Source organism: Sapajus apella, unplaced genomic scaffold (assembly GCF_009761245.1).
Source record: "Sapajus apella isolate SASKATOON/1434 unplaced genomic scaffold, GSC_monkey_1.0 scaffold47, whole genome shotgun sequence".
Classification (NCBI taxonomy): domain Eukaryota; kingdom Metazoa; phylum Chordata; class Mammalia; order Primates; family Cebidae; genus Sapajus; species Sapajus apella.
In genome coordinates this window covers 4,746,809-4,771,459 of record NW_022436987.1, presented here as the reverse complement: position 1 = coordinate 4,771,459, position 24,651 = coordinate 4,746,809, and the positions used below count along the sequence as shown (strand labels likewise).

The window sequence follows — 24,651 nt, the reverse complement described above, 5'->3', positions numbered from 1 at the left end:
AAAAAAAAAAAAAAAAAAAAAAAAAAAAAAAAAAAAAAAAAGTACTTAATATTGTGAATAGTTTTCATTAATATTGCTCATTAGTACTTGACAACGCCCAAATAAAAGTATATTTAATCATCAAGGGAGTTACTGATTTATCTTTTGTAATATTCAATCAATTATTTTGAGCATTCCAGGCCTCTCTACAGATAGTCATGCCTAAGATTAAGAACAACTACTATGGGCCGGGCGCGGTGTCTCATGCCTGTAATCCCAGGACTTTGGGTGGATCACCTGAGGGCAGGAGTTCGAGACCAGCCTGGCCAACATGATGACACCCCATCTGTATTTATTTAAAAAAAAAAACAACAAAAAAACTACTATGAAGGCTCATGTATGAATCCCACCCCCACCCTGTCTAGCTTAGGTAATTAACTTAACCATTTTGTATCTTACATTTTCTCTGTAGAACAGGAATAATTCTCACACACAATTGTGTTAGAATTAAGTAAGTTAAGTATCTGTCAAGGGCATTATGTGCTACACAGTAATGTCTATCAAGTATCTGCTATAAGGCAGGGATCCCAAATCCCCAGGCCGAAGACTGGTACTGGTCCATGGCCTGTTAGGACCAGTAGGTAAATGGCAGGTGAGTATTACTGCCAGAGATTCTCATAGGAGCACGAACTCTACTGTGAAATGTGCAAACTCCTCATGAGAAATCACTGCCTGATAAGAGGGGGAACAGTTTCATCCCAAAGGCATCTCCCCTGGACCATCTGTGGAAAAATTATCTTCCACAAAACCGGTCCCAGGTGCCAAAAAGGTTGGGGACCGCTGCTATAAGGTAAGGCAAGCCACTTGTGACACAATCTGGAACATACTGAGAGCTAAACTAAAATGCTTGCAAAAATAATATGTTCAAACAACATACCAAATGTTGTGTCATTTCCACGGCAATAGGAGTAACTTCTTCACTATATTCACAGATCATTTTCTGAATTACATTGGTAAGGTCATCATTTTCTGTTTCTCTTATAATATGAAGAAGAGCCTGCATTACAGGTCTGATGAATGGTGTGATATATTCTTTAGCTGTAAGAGAAAGAGTGTATCAATGAGCTTTTTAAAAAAGTACTTTCACATAAAAAAGGAAGTATGCCAAGTTTCTAGGATTATGCCTTTTTACAATCAGACATAAAGACACTCATTACTATTTTTTTTTTTTTAAATAAGAGGCAGGGGTTTGCTCTGTTGCCCAGGCTGGGGGGCAGTGGCAATCACAGAACACTGCAGCCTTGAACTGCTGGGCTCAAGTGATCCTGCTGCCTCAGACTCCCAAGTAGCTGGGACTACAGGTACCTGCCACAATGTCCAGTTAATTTTGAAAAAAATTTTTGTAGCAATGTTGCCCAGGCTGGTCTTACCTGGCTTCAAGCATTCTTCCTGCCTCAGCCTACCAAAGCGCTAAGATTACAGGCGTGACCCACCACACCTGGCCAACATTCACTTTTCTTGACATACAAATCCTTTACCTTTTTCTTGATTGCTGATCAATACTTGAAGGGCAATGGCAGCTTCCACTTTCACAGGCATTTCTCTATCATCAATTAGACATCTTCTTGTTAGCTCTAAGGCCGTTTGAAGGTTCTGATCACTTTTGAACTTCACTTCACAAAAATAGTGAAGCACCCAGCAAGCCTTTTGTAAAAATACAGTGAGTTAGTGTAGATACCTTGCCTTAAATTCCCCCACGCTAATCTCTAATCCCTGAGTTCTGTGTATGGGACTTTGGAGGCTGGCCAGTGGTAGATGTGTCCAGAGACAACACTAGACCAGTACTATGATCCCAAGTTACTCTTTGGCTGCATGACATTTGTGTGGATAGCAAGATCTGAATGCAAAACACAGACAGACACTGCTACCAGACACAGATGAAAGCTATGCACACATTACAGCAGCCATGTAATCATGTACACTAAACAGAAACCTAAAATAAAATACAGCCTTCAAAGTGAACATTTAAAAGTTTCAATATAAAAGTCCAGAGTCATTCATTACAAGACAGAAGTATATAAATAATGCAGCTTTAAAACATACCCTTGCTCTCATGTAGCCTAGTTCACTGCTGAAGAGAGGGAATACATGATTCTGCAACATGTATTCCATCTGATCTTTATAGATCTTTTTCTGTAAATACAAACAACAATTATTTGGATACAGTTCCAAATACAATCATCTCAATTTCCAAATAGATTAATACTGTTAAAAATGACTATTAACGCCATAACATATTCTCATTTTTTGAATCCCAGGATCCACAATCAATTTTCTTATTCCAGAACTTCACCACCAAAAACCACTGAACACATTTTGACATGTTTTCACATTCCTTGATTAGAAAGCCATAATGCCAAATCTCAAAAGCAATAGTGTCTGACTGATTTACATTTGCTTAATTTTGTCACCTTACAAATTTTATTTCTTACGAAACTTTTAGAAGGAAAAAAACCTCTCTGGTAAAGTTTCTAGCTAACATGATGTGAAAAAAAATCCTGCTTTGAAACTAATAAACTGGCTATCTAAAAAGGTGCTACTTTTTTTTTTTTTTTGGGACGGAGTCTCTCATTCTCACCCAGGCTGGAATGAAGTGGCACAATCTCGGCTCACTGCAACCTCCGCCTCCTGGGTTCAAGTGTTTCTCTAAAAAGGCACTCTCGATATTCAAGTTGCGTATTTTCTAAGTGCTAAGAAGCTTTTTGGAAGAGTTCCTTAAATTGCACATTAAATAAACATTAAAAACCTAAGCCACTTATGTATCACCACTTACATAATCAGACATGACAATTAAGTGCAATGTGAGGCCCTAGACAAGGTTATGGAACAGAAAAAAGGACACAGTGGTAAATCTTGTGCAATTTAAAAAAGATCCATAGACTAGTTGATAGTAACATGCCAAAATGAACTTCATGTTCATGATAACTGTGCCTACCTATTTAAGATATTACCATTAAGAGAAGCTGAGTGAAAGGTAAGAACAGACAAATAAGATACTCGAATGTGCCAAGAGAACTCACTTAATTCCTAGCCTCTTACACAACAAATGATGGGAATGTCTTTTTTTTTTTTTTTTTTGAGACGGAGTCTCGCTCTTGTTACCCAGGCTGGAGTGCAATGGCGCGATCTCGGCTCACCGCAACCTCCGTCTCTTGGGTTCAGGCAATTCTCCTGCCTCAGCCTCCTGAGTTGCTGGGATTACAGGCATGCGCCACCATGCCCAGCTAATTTTTTGTAGTTTTAGTAGAGACAGGGTTTCACCATGTTGACCAGGATGGTCTCGATCTCTTGACCTCGTGATCCACCCGCCTCGGCCTCCCAAAGTGCTGGGATTACAGGCTTGAGCCACTGCGCCCGGCTGGGAATGTCTTTAATATATACTTTATAAACTAAGAGATGGATGGGTGAACAGGTACAGAAAAGATGAAAGATGGCTGGGTGCAGTGGCTCACACCTGTAATCCTGGCACTCTGGGAGGCCAAGGCAAGCGGATCACCTGAGGCCAGGAGATCCAGATCATCCTGGCTAACATGATAAAACCCCATCTCTACTAAAAATACAAAAAATTAGCTGGGTGTGGTGGCACATGCCTGTAGTCTCAGCTACTTGGGAGGCTGAGGCAGGCGAAATCACTTGAACCCTTGAGGCAGAGGTTGCAGTGAGCTGAGATTGTACCACTGGAACTCCAGCCTAGGCTAGAGTGAGACTCCATCTCAAAAAAAAAAAAAAAAAAAAAATTAGCTGGGCATGGTGGCAGGCGCCTGAAGCACAAGAATCACTTGAACCCGGAAGACGGAGGTTGCAGTGAGCCAAGATCACGCCACTGCACTCCAGCCTGGGTGAAAAAAAAATGCTGCTACTTGGGAGGCCGAAGCAGGAGAATCGCTTGACCCTAGGAGACCAGAAGCTGCAGTGAGCCGAGATCTCGCCACTGCGTTCCAGCCTGGGCAACAGAGCAAGACTCCATTTCAAAACAAAAAAAGTGGCGGGGTGGGATGGGAGTAAGCAGTTTGAATCGATATTCTCTAAAAATATACAAATGGACAATAGACATATGAAAAGTTTCAAAGCCACAAAGAGATATTAATTCACGTTCACCAGGATGGCTATAATCAAAATATATATAAATGGTACAGTGACACTGGAAAATGGTCCTGTGGTTTCTCAAATTATGACCAGCAATTCATACTCACAGGTATATACCCATGAAAAATAAAAACATATGTCCACATAAAAACTTCAACAGGAGCCAGGCCTAGTGGTTCACACCTGTAATCCCAGCACTTTGGGAGACCAACGCAGGCAGATCACAAGGTCAGGAGTTCAAGACCAGCCTGGCCAATGTGGTGAAACCCCATCTCTACCAAAAATACAAAATTAGCCAGGTGTGGTGGCAGGTGCCTGTAATTCCAGCTACTCCGGAGGCCAAGGCAGGGAACCCAGGAGGCGTAGTTGCATGAGCCGACATTGCGCTACTGCACTCCAGCCTGGGCAACAGAGCAAGACTCTGTCTCAAAAACAAACAAAAAAACTTAAACATGAATACTCACAGCAACATTTGTAGTAGCCAGAAAATAGAAGCAACTAATGAATGAATAAAATCTGGTATATTAATATAATGAAATACAATTTGGCAACGAAACAGAAAAAGTACTGAAACATGCTACAACATGGGTAATCCTTGGAAACATTATGCTAAATGAAAGAAGTCACCCACAAAGGACTACATATTATGACTCCATTTATACAAAATGTCCAGAATAAACAAATCCATAGAACAAATGTGGACTACAGGTAGCCTAGGGCTGGCAGATTTGGGGTGAAATGTAGAGTGACTGCCAATGTATACAAAATTTCTTCTGAGGGTGATAGTTATACAACTGTGAATAATAAAAACTACTGAGTTGTACACCCCATGAGGCTATTAATTTTTTTTATTGAGACCAAGTCTCTGTAGCTTGGGCTGGAGTGTGGAGTGCAGTGGCATGACCTTGGCTCACTGCAGCTTCCACCTCCCGGGTTCAACTCCTTTTCCTGCCTCAGCCTCCCAAGTAGCTGGGATTACAGACATACGCCACCACAGCCAGCTAATTTTTGTATTTTTAGTAGAGACGGGGTTTTGCCATGTTGGCCAGGCTGGTCTCAAACTCCTGACCTCAAGCAATCTGCCCTCTTTGGCCTCCCAAAGTACTGTGATTACAGGCATGCGCCAACACACCCAACATATTTTTTATTTTTATAAAGATGGGGGTCTCAGTATGTTGCCCAGGCTGGTCTCAAAGGCCCAAGCAATCTGCCCACCTTAGCATCCCAAAGTGCTCGGATTACAGAAGTCAGCCACTGTGCCTGGCTGGCTGTTTATTTTTAAAAACTACTTGCACACACAAAAAAACTAAAAAACAAAATAAATAAACAAAAACAAAACAAAAAACGACTTGCACACTCATGCACATACAAATACACTAAAGAATACCTTCAGAAGTATTTCAGCTAAAGAGCCAATCATATGCAGGGCTCCATCTTTTTTTCGAGGGTCAGCATTTGGTTCTGTAAGAATCTGGTAACAAAATCCCATAGTCTTTTGCAGTACCTAGATTAAAAGAGAAAACAACTATTATTGAATAGGCCAACAGTACTTAAAAAACACTAACAAAATGACTCATATGACATTTAAAACTGAGTGCATAGTTGAATAAATTTCTTTCTTTCTTTTTTAAGACAGGGTTTCACCATGTTGGTCAGGCTGGTCTTGAACTCCAGACCTCAGGTGATCCGCCCGCCTTGGCCTCCAAAGTGCTTGGATTACAAGCATGAGCCACCATGCCCGGCCAATAAATTTTAAATAATATAGGAAAAGTTACCTAAACATTAAATAAGCCTACCTCTTTCCTCTTACTACAGGCTGTAAACAAAAGTGTCTGGGCAGCAGTGGTAGGAGAAATGAAATCTTCAAACACATCTAGAGAACAAGTTTAAAATTAAGACAATAAACATTAATTTCTTCACAAAAGCATTAAAAAACATACTTAATCATTACCTAAGGTATGAAAATGATCCCAGATTCCCATGTAATTTTGCAAAAGCAGAATTCCATGTCTTTTCCGTACAAATTAAGTGTTTTTGTTTGTTTGGAGATGGAATCTCACTGTGTCACCTGGGTTGGAGTGCAGTGGGGCAATCTCAGCTCACTGTAACCTCCAACTACTAGGTTCAAGTGATTCTCTTGCCTCAGCCTCTCATGTAGCTGGATTACAGGTGCCTGCCACCACACCTAGCTAATTTTGGTACTTTTAGTAGAGATGGGGTTTCACCATATTGGCCAAGCTGGACACGAACTCCTGACCTCAAACGATCTGCCCACCTCGGCTTCCCAATGTGTTGGGATTACAGGCATTAGCCACCACACCTGACCTGTACAAATTAAATGTTAATCCATGAATTCCTCCTAAGAGTTTTTCATTTTTCTTTTTTAACCCAGAACTTAGCAGTTTAAATTATATGTATGAAACACTACCGATGTGAGAATTTTCACAATAGCGTCACAAAAGTACAAGCTGCAAAAGGCACAGATGATCTGGTAAGAGGATGGACCAATATTCCACATTATTAGCCAAATTATAATTCTTTACTTCTGTGCAGGGACTTCATGTGACTCCAGCTTCCAATGTGTTTTCTCATTTCCCACACATATGATCACCAACATAAGATCCAAAAGTATACTTGAGACATTTAGTGTTGAGGTGTAATCTTGAATATCTAACAGTTTTGGCATTCAGTAATAAAAGCTTAACAGTATTGAATTTGTGTCTGCTAAAAGTAAGATGATTATCAATAATGAATGGTCCCCAAAATGAATAGCCCCAAAAAAAGCTACACAAGGGATCAATTACATTAAAACAACAAAGAAGGGCCAGACGTGGTGTGGTGGCTCACACCTGTAATCCCAGCACTTTGGAAGGCCGAGTCAGGTGGATCACCTGAGGTTAGGAATTTGAGACCAGCCAGGCCAACATGATGAAACCCCATCTCTACTAAAAACACAAAAAATCAGCTGGGCATGATGGTAGGTGCCTGTAATCCCAGCTACTTGGGAGACTGAGGCAGGAGAATCGCTTGAACCTGGGAGGCAGAGGAGGCAGTGAGCCAAGATTGGGCCACTGCACTCAAGCCTTGGTGACGAGAGTGAAACTCATCTCAAAAAATAAAAAATAAAGAAGATACCTAATACCTCATAGGTTGGCTACACACAATCACTCTAATCTTAATTACTGACTTTTTTTTTGTTTCTAAAAAGGTGAATATTTCTTACCAAACTTCATGCGTATATATTCGTAAGGGTCTTCTTGCCAAAGTTCTTCATCGGCATCTGTATAGCACATCAATGGAAAAATAACGTCTTGGATAATGCCCTGTAATTTAAAAGTTAAGAAAACAGTAGCCATCAGTTTTCAAATTTAAACCTTCAAATTTCCTCTAAGAATTAAAACCAAAGTAACACTATGATATGAATTTTAAAGCTTAATATCAAACTTCAGTAATGCATTTAATGTGTTCTAAGATCAACTATCTAACTACATCCATGTACTTCCCCTCTCTGTAACAATTATAAGATATAAGTGTACGTATCCTGCAAATAAGTAACTTAAAAATATGCACATATGTAAGTCTATAGAATTCTACAGCTCTAAATAAAGCAAATTAATTATTCATAGAAATAGGAGATAAGCCACTTATGATAGAAACTAATCTGGTGAAATAAAGTCCCTTGGTTACTCCAAATTACATGATAAAATGTAATCACAGACCAAGAGTAAGAACTTAAATCAAGTTTGAAGATAACAGTTTTGGATTAAAAAGTAAGTTGGATAGTCACAAAATACCTCTCATAACTTTATGTCAGAGTGTTCTGTCTCCTTTTTCTGCTATACTCTCAAAACACCAGAAGTAAACTAAGTAACACAACTCAACAAACATGCAAGTTTTCAACCTTTATGGCAATTGATGTTATTTCTATTATATTTGCTATAAAAACATTTCAGATAAATTATTACTTGTATATGGGGCTTCAGATTCTTCCAGGTGAGAGCATGAGAAACTCCTTGATTAATATAATTTAATGTCTGTTGTAAAACTCGAGGAGCCATATATTGCTTCTCCTTGTACTGATACAACACCTTCAATAAAACCTTGGAAAAAAAATTTTCAATCAAAAATCAATGTCCAAATGGAAATTTCAACCACTTACAAGCCAGTCAAAACAGTTAACATATATCTTAATGCCCTGGTCATCAAGAAAAACAACTGCATTCTGTTAAAAATAATTCAACTCATTTCTGATTAAGAATAAAAAGAAAAGCATATGCTGTCTTTGTTTTTATTTTTTTTTCTTTGCTAAAGTCAGTGGCTCACTATGTTGCCAGGCTGGTCTTGAACACCTAGCCTCAAGCAATCCTCCTGTCTCAGCCTCCCTAAGTGCTGGGATTAGAGGTGTAGGCCATCACACTTAGCCCATATGCTACCTATTGAAAAACTACAGTATTGAGAGAAAGCCCTATCTTGTTAAAGCCATCTACTAGAAAAACCTCGCCCAAAGCAGTTAACTGCCTATTTAGTATCTGTCAATAGTTCTAATTCTAATTCATGTTTCAGAACACTGGTACTTGTAGTCTACAAACCTCTAGTGGTCCCCAAGACTATTTCAGAGGATCTACTAGGTTAAAGCTACTTTCATAATGATGTTGTCTGCTTTCTTTAAAAATGCTGGGTTTTCAGGAGGCGGAGGTTGCGGTGAGCCGAGATCGCGCCATTGCACTCCAGCCTGGGTAACAAGAGCGAAACTCCGTCTCCAAAAAAAAAAAAAAAAAAAAAAAAAAAAAAAAAAATGCTGGGTTTTGAGTAAAGAAGTATTAGTATCAATGGTACAAAACCACGGTATTAAATGTTGTGGTGCCTTATTTGAATAAAGACAGCATGATATTAAAGTCCCTGTATTCTTTTTTTTTTTTTTGAGACAGCACCTCGCCTTGCTGCCCAGGCTGGAGTGCAGTGGCGCAATCTCAGCTCACTGCAACCTCTGCCTCCTGGGTTCAAGCGATTCTCCTGCCTCAGCCTCCCTAGTACCTGGGACTACGGGTGAGCACCACCATGCCCAGTTAATTTTTGTATTTTTAGTAGAGAGACAGAGTTTCGCCATGTTGGCCAGGTTGGTCTCGAACTCCTGATCGCAGGTGATCCACCTGCCTTGGCCTTGCAAAGTGCTGGGATTACAGGCGTGAGCCACCAGCCTCTTTACACCCACATTCTTACAGAACAAGTTTACACCCACATTCTTATAGAACAAGTTTTCCTTAAGAATAACTTTGATGAGAAGAAAAATTATGATTATTCAGTAAGAAGTATACAGATAGCCATTCTACATATCAAAGTACAATGGTTACAACACTTGGTAAGAGACTGAGTTGCATGCTGAAATAGTCAATTATTCCACGAAACACTATTTTATGCTTGAAAGAACAACTGATAGACAATAGTTATTTCTAAATAACTATTGTTATTTAGAATATGGCAGATTTTTTCTCAAAAATGAATAAAATGAATCCATCATTTTAAGGAAAATTGCTGACAATATGTTACCGGTGTTAAATTTGAGGTTTCAAGCAAAAATCTGAATTGTGGGCTGGGCGTGGCAGCTCATGGCTATAATTCCAGCACTTCAGGAGTCCAAAGTACGCAGATCACTTGAGGTCAGGAGTTTGAAACCAGCCTGGCCAACATGATAAAATCCCATCTCTACCAAAAATACAAAATGAGCTGGGTATGGTGGCAGGCATCTGTAATCCCAGCTACCCAGGCGGCTTAGACATGAAAATCATTTGAACCCAGTGGGCAGAGGTTGCAGTAAGCCAAGGTAGCACCACCGCACTCCAGCCAAGAGAACAGAGCAAGGCTCCATCTCAAAAAAAAAAAAAAAAAATTAGAGTTCTGTAACTAGGCTGAAGGCGGTGACTCACGCCTATTATCCCAGCACTTTGGGAAGCCAAGGCAGGCTATACCAGCCTGACCAACATAGAGAAACACCATCTCTACTGAAAATGCAATACAAAATTAGCCAGGGATAGTGGTGCATGCCTGTAATCCCAGCTGCTCAGGAGGCTGAAGCAGGAGAATCACTTAAACCCAGGAGCACAGGTTGTGGTGAGCCAAGATTGCACCATTGCACTCCAGCCTGGGCAACAAAAGCAAAAATCCGTCTCAAAAAAAAAAAAAAAAAAAAAAAAAAGTTTCTGTTAATATGTAACGAGCCTGTTATTTTTTAATGAACTGCTTAATTTTGTTTTAATTTCTAATGTGATAAATATCACTGGGTATAACTCACATAAGAACCCAATGGTATCTTTAGTAATTTAAACATTAAGAGATCCTGAGACCAAAAATGTTTGAGACCTGCTACAGGGTCCAAACGTGAACTCTTTAGATATCAAAGAAACCAGAAATAAACAAGACAGAAATTAACTTAAAGATGCCATATTTCCACTTAGAAAAACCAGTAACAGACTTACCTGCTGGACACCAACAGCAAATGCCTTCAGAAATACTTCAGCAAATTCATTATACTCCTTGGAAACATTGCCAGGGCTTCCATATCTAAAAGAACATCAAAATACCCATTGTTTCTTTATAATGTTTTATGCCAGCATTTATAAAAGCAAAGCCTTAAAAAATTAATTTAGATCACCATATATGGATAAGATTACCTTTCAAAAAGCCTTGCTAAAATATGTAAGGCCCACTTCTTGCATTTCCACCATGGTAACTCTGGCCGATCATCTTCTTCAACTTGAAGTGTTTCCTTTGAAAAGATACTTATTTATTGTAAATTACACAGTCTCAGGGATGTCGAATAATGAAAAAAAAAAGATACTTATTTAATGATAGAGATAATACAACATAGAAGGAACAGCATGAGATGAGAACAGATTGACAAAAATATGAATGCTTCTCTAATGTTGGCCTTTCATAATAGAAGGTTAGACTTGGAAAAGTACTAACCCTAGTTAAATCCAAGAGACATCCTCACTGCTTCACTAGTTGGTTATAAAAGACATGCTTCTTAAAATTCTTCTACAAGCTTAAAACAAAACGTTTTAGTCAAGATCTAAATGGTATAGTCAAGGCCATGACAATTGTAGCTTAATCAAAGTCAGTATATTTTATAATAAAAATGGCATGAGAAACATCATTTCAGAAATCTAGTTTCAGATATGTAAGTATAAACGCACAAGAATTTGTGTATGAGAATTTTAATTACAATACTATTTGTAATGGTAAAAAACTGGCAAGAACCTGAACATTCATTAATAAGGGAATGTTTAATTATGTAACATCCATAAAAGACTACTACACAACCACTGAAAGAAGGAACTGGATAATTATACATTGACCTAAGACATCCATAACATATTTTTTAAGTAGGATAAGGGAGTGAATATACAGAGCAATTTAATACCCTCATACATCGCTAGTGAGAGCAATGCTACAGCCACTTTGGAAGTTACTTGCAAAGTTAAACATACACCTTCCCTATGACCCAATTCCTTTCTTTGATATTTATACAAGAGTGTAAAACACATGTAACCATAAAAAGACACGTAAGAATGTTCATAGCTTTATTTATAATACTGAAAAAGTAAAACTATCTGGATGTCCATCAGCATCCAGATATTGTAATATACCTATACAATGGGCTTAGCTATAAAAAAGAATAAACTACCACTATACAACATGAAAGAATCTTATAAATATATTAAGTGAAAGAAGCCAGAAACAAAAGATTAGTTATTAAGTTCTAAAACAGACGAAATCTATTGTGCAGGAAATGAGATGATGGCAGAGATGACTAGAGCGAGTCATGAAGCAAACATTCTGAGCTGATGGTTACGTGGGTACATATAATTGTGATAACTCACTGAACTGCTTGCTTATTTATTCATTTACTTATTTAATTTTGAGACGGAGTTTCGCTCTTGTTACCCAGGCTGGAGTGCAATGGTGCGATCTCGGCTCACCGCAACCTCCGCCTCCCGGGTTCAGGCAATTCTCCTGCCTCAGCCTCCTCAGTAGCTGGGATTACAGGCACGCGCCACCATGCCCAGCTAATGTTTTTGTATTTTTAGTAGAGACGGGGTTTCACCATGTTGACCAGGATGGTCTCGATCTCTTGACCTCGTGATCCACCCGCCTCGGCCTCCCAAAGTGCTGGGATTACAGGCTTGAGCCACCGCGCCCGGCCTGCTTATTTATAATTGGTGCACAGATTATAAATTATACACAAAAAGGTGCAGAAATTGTATGTAAGAGCTTTAAAAGTTGTATTTTATTTCATGCTATGGGTAAAGGAAAAACAAAAAAGTTGTATTTTCTGTCTATTAAATGTACACAGAAAAATATACACCAAACTAGTTTCTTGTGGAGTGTGTAGAAATGTTTCTTTTGCATTGTTTGTAAATCTTTTTGAAACAAATCTTTAAAAGAAAAATTAAACTACAAAACAGGACTTTGGTCTCACTTACGTGATTAACAATATTATATTGGACAAATTACATAACGCTCCCAGAAGGAATTTTGAGGGTTAAATAAGTACATATTAATAACAGTGCTTGAAATGCACTGGGTCAGCCAGACGCAGTGGCTCATGAGGTCAGGAGTTCCAGACCTGCATGGCCAAGATGGTGAAATCCTGTCTCTACTAAAAATACAAAAATTAAGGCTGGGCGCGGTGGCTCAAGCCTGTAATCCCAGCACTTTGGGAGGCCGCGGCAGGTGGATCACGAGGTCAAGAGATCGAGACCATCCTGGTCATCATGGTGAAACCCCGTCTCTACTAAAAATACAAAAATTAGCTGGGCATGGTGGCGCGTGCCTGTAATCCCAGCTACTCAGGAGGCTGAGGCAGGAGAATTGCCTGAACCCAGGAGGCGGAGGTTGCAGTGAGCCGAGATCGCGCCATTGCACTCCAGCCTGGGTAACAACAGCGAAACTCCGTCTCAAAAAAAAAAATAATAAATAATAAAAAAGTAACACAACTGGACAACTCTAAACGTACTAAAAACTACCAAGTTGTGCTTCAAAAGAGTAAATGTTATGGTATGTGAGTTATTTCTCAATAAAGTTATTCAGAAAAGATAACATAACTATAAAGTTGACCAACTTGTAAATCAAGTTCTTCCTCTCTATGTGGGCATCTGACAAATTAACTAGGCTAAAAGCTAGCTATGAGCTCTTAATTTAAGAACTGAGAAGAAACAGAAGATTTAGGATGAAATAAAAGGATAACAGAAGTGCTTAACCTGTAATATATTTAAAAAATCACCATTTACAACTTTTTACACTAAGTAAATGTACATATGTAATGCATATGTAAACAAATGAAAAGCTATCTCTAATCTTGAAAAAAATACATCACAAATTATAAAAGTTCATAGAGAATGTTACAGGAAACACCAGTTAAAGACTTCAAAAGACCATTAAATATATTTAGTAATATAAGAGAACATACAGAAACTTACATTAGGTACATCCCTGTTCACAACAGTCTTTAAAATTTCTATCCATTCTGTCAGGTTCTGTTGATTTATCAGTTCCAGTGGTAGTGTATACTAAATAAAAGTCAAGAATTAAAATTTCAAAATCTTTGCTAAAGAAAATCCCATTTCTTTTTACTCTTCACAATACCTACCAAAAGTATTTCATTCAATCCACATTTCCTGCTTTTAGTACACAGACACATTTCTTTGCTTGTTATCTATAATGGTAAACAGTGAGTGGGCATCCCTGCCATATACCCATTTTACTGAGGTATCTTATTTTCACTGTAAGGTATGATATCTATTGCAGACTTCTAATGAACACATTTCAGCAAGTTAAGAAAGATTCTATTCTAGGGTTCTAACAGTTGTTTATTTTCTTCAAAGCAGACATGGTTATTTACTTTTAGAAAATGCTTTATCTGACATCCATAAAGATGGTTACAGGTCTCTATTTTAATGTGATGTAAGGGTTAATTACAAAAATTAAATTCTTACTATTGACCCATTCTTGTATTCCTGGAATAAATCCTCTCTCAGTAGGCCAATAAAATAGATATCCAATTTGGGATTTTAGGACATCTATTTTCACAAGTGAGACGGGGCTATATTTTTATAATAGGGTATGCTAGTCTCAAAGAATGAGCTGATAAAACTATTTGGTCTTACTCTGTATGCCCTATGATAGTTTTCAAAAAGACCTATTATTTAATCCAAAAGTTATGATCCTACCAGTTAGAAAAAATATTGAAAAGACTAGTGTTGGTTCAAATTGCTTGAAAGAATCACGTAACAGTCCAACGGAATGGCATTAAGGTACCCTTAGATTCAGAGTGGGAGATACTTGAATGTCTTTAAAGATCTAGCAAAGACATGAAAAATCCAACCAAGCAACAGAGTTGTTGGAAGTTAATCTCAGTGGAAGTGAAATCCTAGATCTTTCTTCCTTTCTTTTTTTGTTTTAGGGACCAGGTCTCGCTCTGTCAGGATGGACTACAGTATAGCCTTGAACTCCTGGCTTCAACCAATCCTCCCACCTCAGCCTCCAGAGTAACTGGGATTACAGGCTTACAGGTGTGAGCCACTGTGCCTGGCTCTGATCAATTTAAATGAGATTTTTAAATGTAATGGTATGACTTGGACCAAAAGTCTTGGTAGATAAGATAAACCCTTCTATGGTACACGGTGCAAAAAGAACCTGAATTTACCTGATTTTTTAAAATCTGCTTTGTAAGTAATTACATTTCACTGTGAATACTGACCCAACCATTTCTTTAGTGGCTATCTTTTATCCTAGAAAAATTCAGAGCAGCATACAGAAATAATAAAACCCATTACTGTGTGCCAGTAAAGCCCATAGATATAGTGTTTTTATGACAAGTTTAGGAATAGGTTTTGTATTTATTGAGACAATCTATGTATATCTTGCATATCAGAGTATGTGTTAGATTTCAACTGTGATCAAGTAATGGGTTTTCAAATTCAAAAATTCTTTTCTTTTTCTTTCTTTCTTTTCTTTTTTTTTTTTTTTTTTCTCTGAGACAGTTTTGCTCTGTTTGCCCAGGCTGGAGTGCAATGGTGGGATCTTGGCTCACCGCAGCCTCCGCCTCCCGGGTTCAAGCTATTCTCCTGCCTCTGTCTCCCAAGTAGGCGGGGTTATAGGCATGTGCCACCATGCCTGGCTAATTTTTCTGAATTTTTAGTAGAGATGGGGTTTTCGGCCGGGCGCGGTGGCTCAAGCCTGTAATCCCAGCACTGTGGGAGGCCAAAGCGGGTGGATCACGAGGTCAAGAGATTGAGACCATCCTAGTCAACATGGTGAAACCCCGTCTCTACTAAAAATACAAAAAATTAGCTGGGCATGGTGGCGCGTGCCTGTAATCCCAGCTACTCAGGAGGCTGAGGCAGGAGAATTGCCTGAACCCAGGAGGCGGCGGTGAGCCGAGATCGTGCCATTGCACTCCAGCCTGGGTAACAAGAGCAAAACTCCGTCTCAAAAAAAAAAAAAAAAAAAAAAAAGAGAGATGGGGTTTTCTCCATGTTGGTCAGGCTGGTCTTGAACTCCTGACTTCAGGTGATCCGCCTGCCTCAGCCTCCCAAAGTACTGGTGTTACAGGCGTGAGCCACTGTGCCTGGCCTAGATTCATTAATTCTTGTAAGGTAAAAGATACTTCCTAAAATGACTAATTTGGTTGTAGTAAATAGCTTAAGAGAATTTGACGTTGCTCATTTGCAGTTTAAGATTTATTACGGTTATCTACATATTTGGGGACGTATGCTTGTTTAGACTTATTTTGGCAATTTATATTTTGCTAGAAAATCATCCAGTTAATGTAGATTTTCAAAATGTAACTATTATTCAAATGTTGAAATTCTTGTTAATGTTTAATATGGTTAACGGCAGACTAACTTTTTATATATAAAAACTGCTCTGTAGAAATTACCTGAACAAGAGCATAGAAGATCTTGAATATTTGTTTCTGGATGAGGACAGATTGATCAGACTGGTCAGAAAGAAGCTGGATAAAACGATCCTTTAGAACTGGCAGAAAATGCTGCATTGCTGCTACCAATGGACTCCGCTCCTCTGGCTTTTTATACCTTTGAGTAGGAATACAAACTAATTCTGTAAGAATTTATTTCCACAACTTTATATATATATTAAACTATGCATTTATTTATACAAACATAATCTTTTTTTTTTTTGAGACGGAGTTTCGCTCTTGTTACCCAGGCTGGAGTGCAATGGCGCGATCTCGGCTCACCGCAACCTCCGCCTCCTGGGTTCAGGCAATTCTCCTGCCTCAGCCTTCTGAGTAGCTGGGATTACAGGCACGCGCCACCATGCCCAGCTAATTTTTTGTACTTTTAGTAGAGACGGGGTTTCACCATGTTGACCAGGATGGTCTTGATCTCTTGACCTCATGATCCACCCGCCTCGGCCTCCCAAAGTGCTGGGATCACAGGCTTGAGCCACCGCGCCCGGCCTACACAAACATAATCAAATACTTCCTATCCAATTTAGAAAAAGAAAAATATCTAGAACAAAACCATAAAAAGAAAGCATCTTGTCTGGGTGCAGTAGCTCATGCCTGTAATCCCAGCACTTCGGGAAGCTGAGGCTGGTGGTTCACTTGAAGTCAGGAGTTCAAGACCAGCCTGACCAACAAAGAGAAACCCCGTCTCTACTAAAAATACAAAAATTAGCGGGGTGTGGTGGTGCATGCCTGTAATCCCAGCTACTTGGGAGGCTGAGGCAGGAGAATTGCTTGAACCCAGGAGGTGGAGGTTGCAGTGAGTCAAGACCATACCATTGCACTCCAGCCTAAAACTCCATCAAAAAAAAAAAAAAAAAAAAAAAAAAAAAAAAAAAGAAAGCATCTTGAATAAAACCTTGAGTAAGATTATCCAGTATTTTCTGAACATATATAATGAGGTCAATAATCTTCAAGGCCCACATGAGTATCCTCACTTTTATAGTTGAGGAAACTGAGGCACAGAAATTATCTTTCTCAGTATTTATAGTTAGTCATGAACCTGGGCAACTGAAATCCAAGGTTACTGATCTCATAATAAATGTTCAGAAAAAACTGGATAATCTTGACTCAAGGTTTTATCCAAGATGCTTTCTTTTTACAGTTTTGTTCTAATATTTTTTTTTCTAAACTGGTTAGGAAGTATTTGATTATATTTGTATAAATAGTAGCAGATGATAAAGAAATAAAACTGATTATATATTACCATCCTTAAGTAATTTACATACCAAGAGCATTAAGGCAGAAGTGGCATGTATAAAGCAGAAAATATTTTATTTCAAAAGGCATCATAAACCAGAAGTTCTTCTATTAACCCAAAGGGCAACAAAATGTGACCAACAAGCTATCAATTATGAGCCAAGATCATGCCACTACACTCCAGCCTGGGTGACAGAGACTCCACCTCCAAAAAAAAAAAAAAAAAAAAAAAAAAAAAAAAATCACATGTATAAGTTATAACTACACAAAAACAAATCTAGTTTCTTTTCTTTTTTTTGAGAAAGTGCCTCACTCTGTCACCCAGGCTGGAGTGCAGTGGTGATCATGGCTCACCTCAGCCTCAACCTCCCAGGCTCAAACTATCCTCCCACCTGAGTAGTAGCTGTGACTATAGGCATGTGCCATAATGCCCAGCTAATTATTTTCTTTTTTTCTTTTTTTTGCTGGGAGAGGGGTAGAGATGGGGTTCCACTATGTTGCCCAGGATGGTCTCAAACTCCTGGGCTCATTTGCCTGCCTTGGCTTTCCAAAGTGTTGGGATCACAGGCTGAGCCCCAACTTCCATTATTAAATAGTCAATAGGCAGACCCAATTTTCAAAATACAGATTACTGACTATAGAAATCATTATTCTAAGAGCCACAGCTTATCTTTTTGGAACAGATGATTATAAAAACAGCTTTAAATTGGTTTTCCGTAGCACATCCCAGTTTTATTTATTGCTATCCCTCTTCCTTAGGAGAGAGAATATTCAAGAATTGAATATCTGAGTACATTTTGTTTGTTTGTTTGTTTGTTTCCTACCAGGTAAAATGAGTAACAAAGTAAATCACCAAGAATGAAAAATACAAAAAAGAATTTCACATTAACAATGATTGCTAAAGCTATTAACATAATCTAGTGACAAATTATTTCAAATATTACTTCAAGGTGCTAAGAAATTATACTTAGTATACATTTTAAAAAGTTATCTATAACTTTGAGTTGATAAAATAATTCACAAAAGAAAGCCATTTGCATTCTCCAATCTGATTATACATTTATACACAAAATTCCCTTTAAACACTGAAAGTGAGAACTAATATTATGCAGCTTTCTCTATGCATTATAGGTCCATCACCCTCCCTAGAGAGTTTAAATACTTGTTCTATGTCAAGTATTCTCTCCTACCTCCCTCAATACACTGAACAGTGGACTGGGAGTTGAGTGGTAATAATTGTTAAGCTAAGATAATGAGTATAAAAGTAATTATGGTACCAAACTTAATCCCTGTAAAACCTGAAAGTTCCTGAAAGTATAAAAATATGACTAATAAAATTCTACTACCACAAGGCTGTGATGTGTCAAACTGGAGAACCATATTCACAGAAAATCCTTACATACTAGTCTTATCACTATTCTGCTAAAAAAAAATTCAGTGGTTCTTAGTTTCTAAAAGATCACATCCAAATTTCCCATTCTGCACTCAAAACCCTCTTTAACATGGTCCCAATTTACCACTCCAAAATTATCCCCAACCTCTCACTGGAAATCATCAATATATTAAGCAATCTCCTCATTACCCAATAACAGGGTCTCACATTTCCATCTCTTTTTTTGTTCATACCACTCCATATGGTGTGACATGCCTTCCTCTTAAAATGTTGTGTTTCTTCAACTAATAAGCATTTCCTGAGGATTTATGCTCCTGAAGACCACCACAAATTCCAATTTATCCATGAATTTTCTTAGAACTGCTTCAGTCCACACAGATCCCTTGTGAACACCTTGTGCTTCACAACAAAACACTGGCTGAAAATGAACTGAATTCCAATGATGTAGCAGCCTCCTGTAACTCCCATTTAAAAATCCCTGTCATATTCCCTCCTACTAAGATTATGGGACTGGAGGGACTTGAACCTCCTCAATGATACTGACAGCTTATTGTTTTTATTCTCTCTGATTTCAGTCACTCACTTACCAGAACTACAAAAACTGGCACTCTGACAGAGGTTGGAGCAACAGCTGGAACATTCCTTAGGAGGAAGATGGGTAGCTGGTGGGAACACAAGAAAACACCAGTACCAATGCTGTAAATGGTATGTTTCTATCTGGCTTAGAGAACAAAAGCAGCAGTTCATCAGCCACTTTGAGATGGGACACAAAGAGGGTATCGGAGGCTAACTACAAGTCCCAGAATTAGACGGCTCACAATGGCATCTGTGTAGCTGTTAGGACTGGCTATAAAGTCACCATCAAGGTATAAAAGCCTTCCTTATGCGTTCCTCATAATATCCCCACATCAAACTTTTCATGTGCCTATCCATTTTATTACTTTCACCACAGACTTAAAAAACTCCTTCAACATGTAGCTTACTACTCTCAGTGCTATACCTCAGCTTTCCAGGTTAGATCTTTTTTTCCTGATCCCTAAAGCCAGATCTAAAATAATCACTTGGCCTAAAATCTTTTTTCCTAATACTAATCACCTATATGAACTATGATTTGCTTAAATATGCCAACATTGAAATAGGTGAGTGGAAATCTCCCAAAACACCCTCATTAAAAAAGATCACATGAAATTCCAATGAATTCTTCTTAAAGAATCAGAGTGAGGTTCTGGAAGTTAATCAAGAACCCAAGTTAAGATAAAAATTCACAGAAGAAAAGCCACAAGTAATAAGGAGCTCTAATGCTCAATGTATTCTGACCACCTTCACATTTTAGAAAAACTTATCTGAAGGACTTTTGTCAGCACATACTGAGGAGCCCAGCTTCAGATATAACTTAGTTTTTAAATAGGTAAAGAGGTAATGATTAAGAAAACAGAACACAAGGAGTTTTTTAGTAGAATCAAGAAAAGAAACTGCAGTTAGAATGCTACTTCAAAAATAAAAGAATAAATTGAAATTGCCATAAAATTCACTAATTTTGGAATCTATGCCCAATATACTTTTACATGTTCAAATTAGCTTAAAATTTCCCAAATTTTCCTACTTCCAAAGATCTATAGGAATTGAAAGAAACACTTACTCATAATTTTTCACAAGCTGATAAAGGCAAAGAAGAATTCCTAGCCAACAAGCACTGTTATCGGACTGAAGATAAAAGCCAATTTTGTCCACAATGGCAGTCCAGCGGCTTGGATAATCATGTTTGATGATGTGATGAATGCATGTAGTAAGCTGTACCCTGAAAACCAAAAATAAACACCGAGGATAAAATACCACCTAGATAAGATTTTGCTGACTCATAGAAAGGAAATAGCTGTTTAGACAAAATCTAATTTCAAATAACCCATGTGATTTTAGATGTACACGGAAAACATATAATTCAGAATAAGTCACTGAGCAAAAACAATGTGTTCCTACTGATTTGAAAGAAATCCAACAAATGTTACAAATGTAAGTGTTTTTATTTTTTATTACTATCATCAATAAACAAGTTTCATTTAAGAATATCAATTAGGCCAGGCACGGTGGCTAATGCCTGTAATCCCAGCACTTTGGGACGCCAAGGTGGGCGGATCACGAGGTCAAGAGATCGAGACCAACCTGGCCAACATGTTGTAACACCATCTCTACTAAAAATACAAAAATTAGCTGGGTGTGGTGGTGCATGCTTGTAGTCCTAGCAACTCAGGAAGCTGAGGCTGGAGAATCGACTGAAACCAGGAGGTGGAGGGTACAGTGAGCTGAGATTGTGCCACAGCACTCCAGCCTGGATGACAGAGTGAGACTCCATCTCAAAGTGAAAGAAAAATTCTGCAAAATTCTATAAAAATAAAAGTTTTCAAATATCAACACTATAAAGTATATGACGGCATTCTATAGTCTTCTTCATCCCCTTTCATCTTATCACAGTATGTTTCACAAATATTTTTTTGTTGTTATTGTTAAAGACAGGTCTCACTCTTTTGCCCAGGCTAAAGTGCAGTGGCACCATCATAGCTCACTGCAGCCCCCAACTCCTGGGCTCTAGCAATCCTCCTGCCTTAGCTCCCCCAAGCACTGGGAATACATGCATGTGTCACTACACTTTGCTAATTTTTTTGGGGGGGGTGGGGGGGTTTGAGATCTTGCTATGTAGCCCAAGCTAATCTTGAACTCCTGAGCTCAAGCAATCTTCCCACTTTCCAAAAGTGCTGGGATTATATAGGCGTGAGCCACTGAGTCTGGACTGTTTTCACAAGTTTTTTTTTTTTTTTTTTTTGAGACAGTCTTACTCTGTCGCACAGTCTGCAGTGCAGTGGTGCAATCTCAGCTCACTGTAACCTCTGCCTCCCAGGTTCAAACAATTCTTATGCCTCAGCCTCCCAAGTAGCTGGGACTACAGGTGTGCGCCAACACACCTGGCTAATTTTTGTTTTTTTAGTAGAGACCAAGTTTCACCATGTTGGCCAGGCTGGTCTCGAACTCCTGACTTCCGGTAATCTGCCCACCTCCGCCTTCCAAGGTGCTGGGATTACAGGCATGGGCCACCGTACTGGGCCTATTTTCACAAGTTTTGTCTGTTGTTTTTGAGATGGAGTCTTGTTCTGTTGCCTGGGCTGGAGTGCAGTGGTATGATCTCAGCTCACTGCATCCTCTGTCTTATGAATTCAAATGATTCTCATGCCTCAGCCTCCTGATTAGCTGGAATTATAAGTACTCATCACCACACTCAGCTAATTTTTATATTTGTAGTAGAAACAGCATTTCATCCTGTTGGTCAGGCTGGTCTTGAACTCCTGCCCTCAGGTAATCCGCCCACCTGGGCCTCACAAAGTGCTGGGATTACATGTATGAGTCACCACACCCGGCCCACAAGTTTTATATATTTTATCAATGTAAAATCCAACTGTAGTAAGAAAATAAATAACAGGCCAGGCCAGGTGGGCAGATCACTTGAGGTCCAATGTTCAAAACCAGCCTCGCCAACATGGCAAAACCCTGTCTTTACTAAAAATACAAAACGGGGCTCAAGCCGGTAATCCCAGATAATTTGGGAGGCCAAATCAGGTGGATCACTTGAGGTTAGGAGTTCCAGAGCAGTGTGGCCAACATGGTAATACCTCGCCTCTACTGAAAATAAATAGGCAGGTATGGTAGTACATGCTTGTAATCCCAGTTACTCAGGAGGCTGAGGCAGGAGAACTGCTTGATCCCGGGAGGCAGAGGTTGCAGTGAACTGAGATCTTGCCATTACACTCTAGCCTGAGCAACAGAGTGAGACTCTGTCTCAGAAAAAAACAAAAACAAAAACAAAACACTAAAAATACAAAAATTAGCTAGGCGTGGTAGTGCACACCTGTAATTCCAGCTACTCAGGAGGCTGAGGCAGGAGAATCTTTTGAACTTGGGAGGTGGAGGTTGCAGTAAACCAAGACCATGCCACTGCACTCCAGCCTGGCTGACAGAGCAAGACTAAATCTCAAAAAAAAAAAAAAAAAAAAAAAAAGATTGCAAAGGCATTCTCCTATAATAGCATTTGTTGGGTAAGTTTTCTGCTACAAAAATAATAGGCCTATATATTCTGAAAAAGACCCCCAAACCCCTCCCCACCAAGAAAACAAAACACAGGAAAGATACGTAACTGCAGAATGGGTAATTTTTAAAATACATACCTGATGAGCTCAGGAGAATGGATAATGGCTTCTACAATATTTTCTCGAATACAGTGGCGATCTTCTTCTGGAATAGTATAAGGGGATATTTCCCCTGGTGCTGTTTCTCGATCAGGCCAATACTGTGTTATCATATTTTTCAAATAGATAACACCTAAAATACAGATCAGTTTGACAAAAGAATGTTTACTGTGAAAGTACTATGAAAATCCCATAAGTGTCCATACCCCAAGCACTTCTTTCAGACCAGTTTGTAATGCTATGCTTTTATAAACAAAATGTTACATTTTTTTTTTTTTTTTTTTTTTTTTTTGAGACGGAGTTTCGCTCTTGTTACCCAGGCTGGAGTGCAATGGCGCGATCTCGGCTCACCGCAACCTCCGCCTCCTGGGTTCAGGCAATTCTCCTGCCTCAGCCTCCTGAGTAGCTGGGATTACAGGCACACGCCACCATGCCCAGCTAATTTTTTGTATTTTTAGTAGAGACGGGGTTTCACCATGTTGAGGAGGATGGTCTCGATCTCTTGACCTCGTGATCCACCCGCCTCGGCCTCCCAAAGTGCTGGGATTACAGGCTTGAGCCACCGCGCCCGGCCTACATTTAATTATTTTTAAAGTTGATAACACACAGATTGAACACTCAGTTACAGTACGACACACAAAGTTATTACTAATCACATATCCTGAGAAAACTCTGCAAACGACCCCAGAGAAAACTGTTTCTTTTTTTTAACTGTTTATTCACAATACTTTTTACTCTGTTTTCTCCATAGGAGAGTTAAATCAAATCAGTTTTCTAAATGAAGCCTCTAAAGACAAAACCACCATAAACATCCCAACATAGCTTCTACAACTAATCACACCGAAGTCATAAAAAAAAAATTCTTATCACAGGAAAATCATAGCATATAAAGGTTCTTAAATCTATAAATTTAAGTATTTCAATACCATATCACTTCAAATTCAAATTATGTTATGGAAGAATTTACTATGTTCACAAATTACAGATTACTATTTTTCTGTCCGTTATCATACTGCTACCTTTGCACATTGCTATCTGACAAAAGTTAACAAACTGATGAAGCGGCAAAATCTAGGTTGCTAGCAATGCTTTTTAGGCAGCATTTTCAGAGAGGGAGAGAAGAGAATCACAAATATGTAAGATGTACTGTAAAGGGAAACTGTCCAAAATTAATTCCTAAATTCTGCAAAACATTGGATCTTCTCTAATTAGCAATTCTTATCTCAAGTCCTGTACTTATTTGAAACAAGAATAACTAACTCTAGTTTGCTTTAATTTAGGAATTAAATATTCCACCTTATAGTATTTCAAAAGGATTAAGGCTGTATTATGAAAATACCCCTCAACAAGGTTTTAAGACAAACTACACCTACAATAAAGAATGTTGACTCGGGCCGGGCGCGGTGGCTCAAGCCTGTAATCCCAGCACTTTGGGAGGCCGAGGCAGGTGGATCACGAGGTCAAGAGATCGAGACCATCCTGGTCAACATGGTGAAACCCCGTCTCTACTAAAAATACAAAAAATTAGCTGGGCATGGTGGCGCGTGCCTGTAATCCCAGCTACTCAGGAGGCTGAGGCAGGAGAATTGCCTGAACCCAGGAGGCGGAGGTTGCGGTGAGCCGAGATCGCGCCATTGCACTCCAGCCTGGGTATCAAGAGCAAAACTCCG

At 38.9% G+C, this 24,651-nt stretch overlaps 1 protein-coding gene and 1 non-coding gene across 3 annotated transcripts in view; both read right to left on the bottom strand.

Moving 5' to 3' along the window:
* Nucleotides 1–24,651, bottom strand: part of IPO7 (importin 7) — a 65,143-nt gene that overhangs the window by 17,704 nt on the left and 22,788 nt on the right. For both annotated transcript variants that reach the window (XM_032240705.1, XM_032240706.1), the window contains 13 exons: nucleotides 22,961–23,114; nucleotides 20,389–20,547; nucleotides 16,067–16,223; nucleotides 13,605–13,694; nucleotides 10,794–10,888; nucleotides 10,599–10,683; nucleotides 8,091–8,225; nucleotides 7,349–7,448; nucleotides 5,922–5,998; nucleotides 5,513–5,629; nucleotides 2,083–2,172; nucleotides 1,518–1,683; nucleotides 917–1,077 (listed from right to left, as the gene is read on the bottom strand). In XM_032240705.1, coding sequence (XP_032096596.1) covers nucleotides 917–1,077; nucleotides 1,518–1,683; nucleotides 2,083–2,172; nucleotides 5,513–5,629; nucleotides 5,922–5,998; nucleotides 7,349–7,448; nucleotides 8,091–8,225; nucleotides 10,599–10,683; nucleotides 10,794–10,888; nucleotides 13,605–13,694; nucleotides 16,067–16,223; nucleotides 20,389–20,547; nucleotides 22,961–23,114 — 1,586 coding nt within the window. The remainder of the gene's footprint in view (nucleotides 1–916; nucleotides 1,078–1,517; nucleotides 1,684–2,082; nucleotides 2,173–5,512; nucleotides 5,630–5,921; nucleotides 5,999–7,348; nucleotides 7,449–8,090; nucleotides 8,226–10,598; nucleotides 10,684–10,793; nucleotides 10,889–13,604; nucleotides 13,695–16,066; nucleotides 16,224–20,388; nucleotides 20,548–22,960; nucleotides 23,115–24,651) is intronic.
* On the bottom strand, nucleotides 1,760–1,941 carry LOC116525390. Its single transcript, XR_004257673.1, has one exon. It is a non-coding gene; the product is annotated as a small nucleolar RNA SNORA23 (small nucleolar RNA).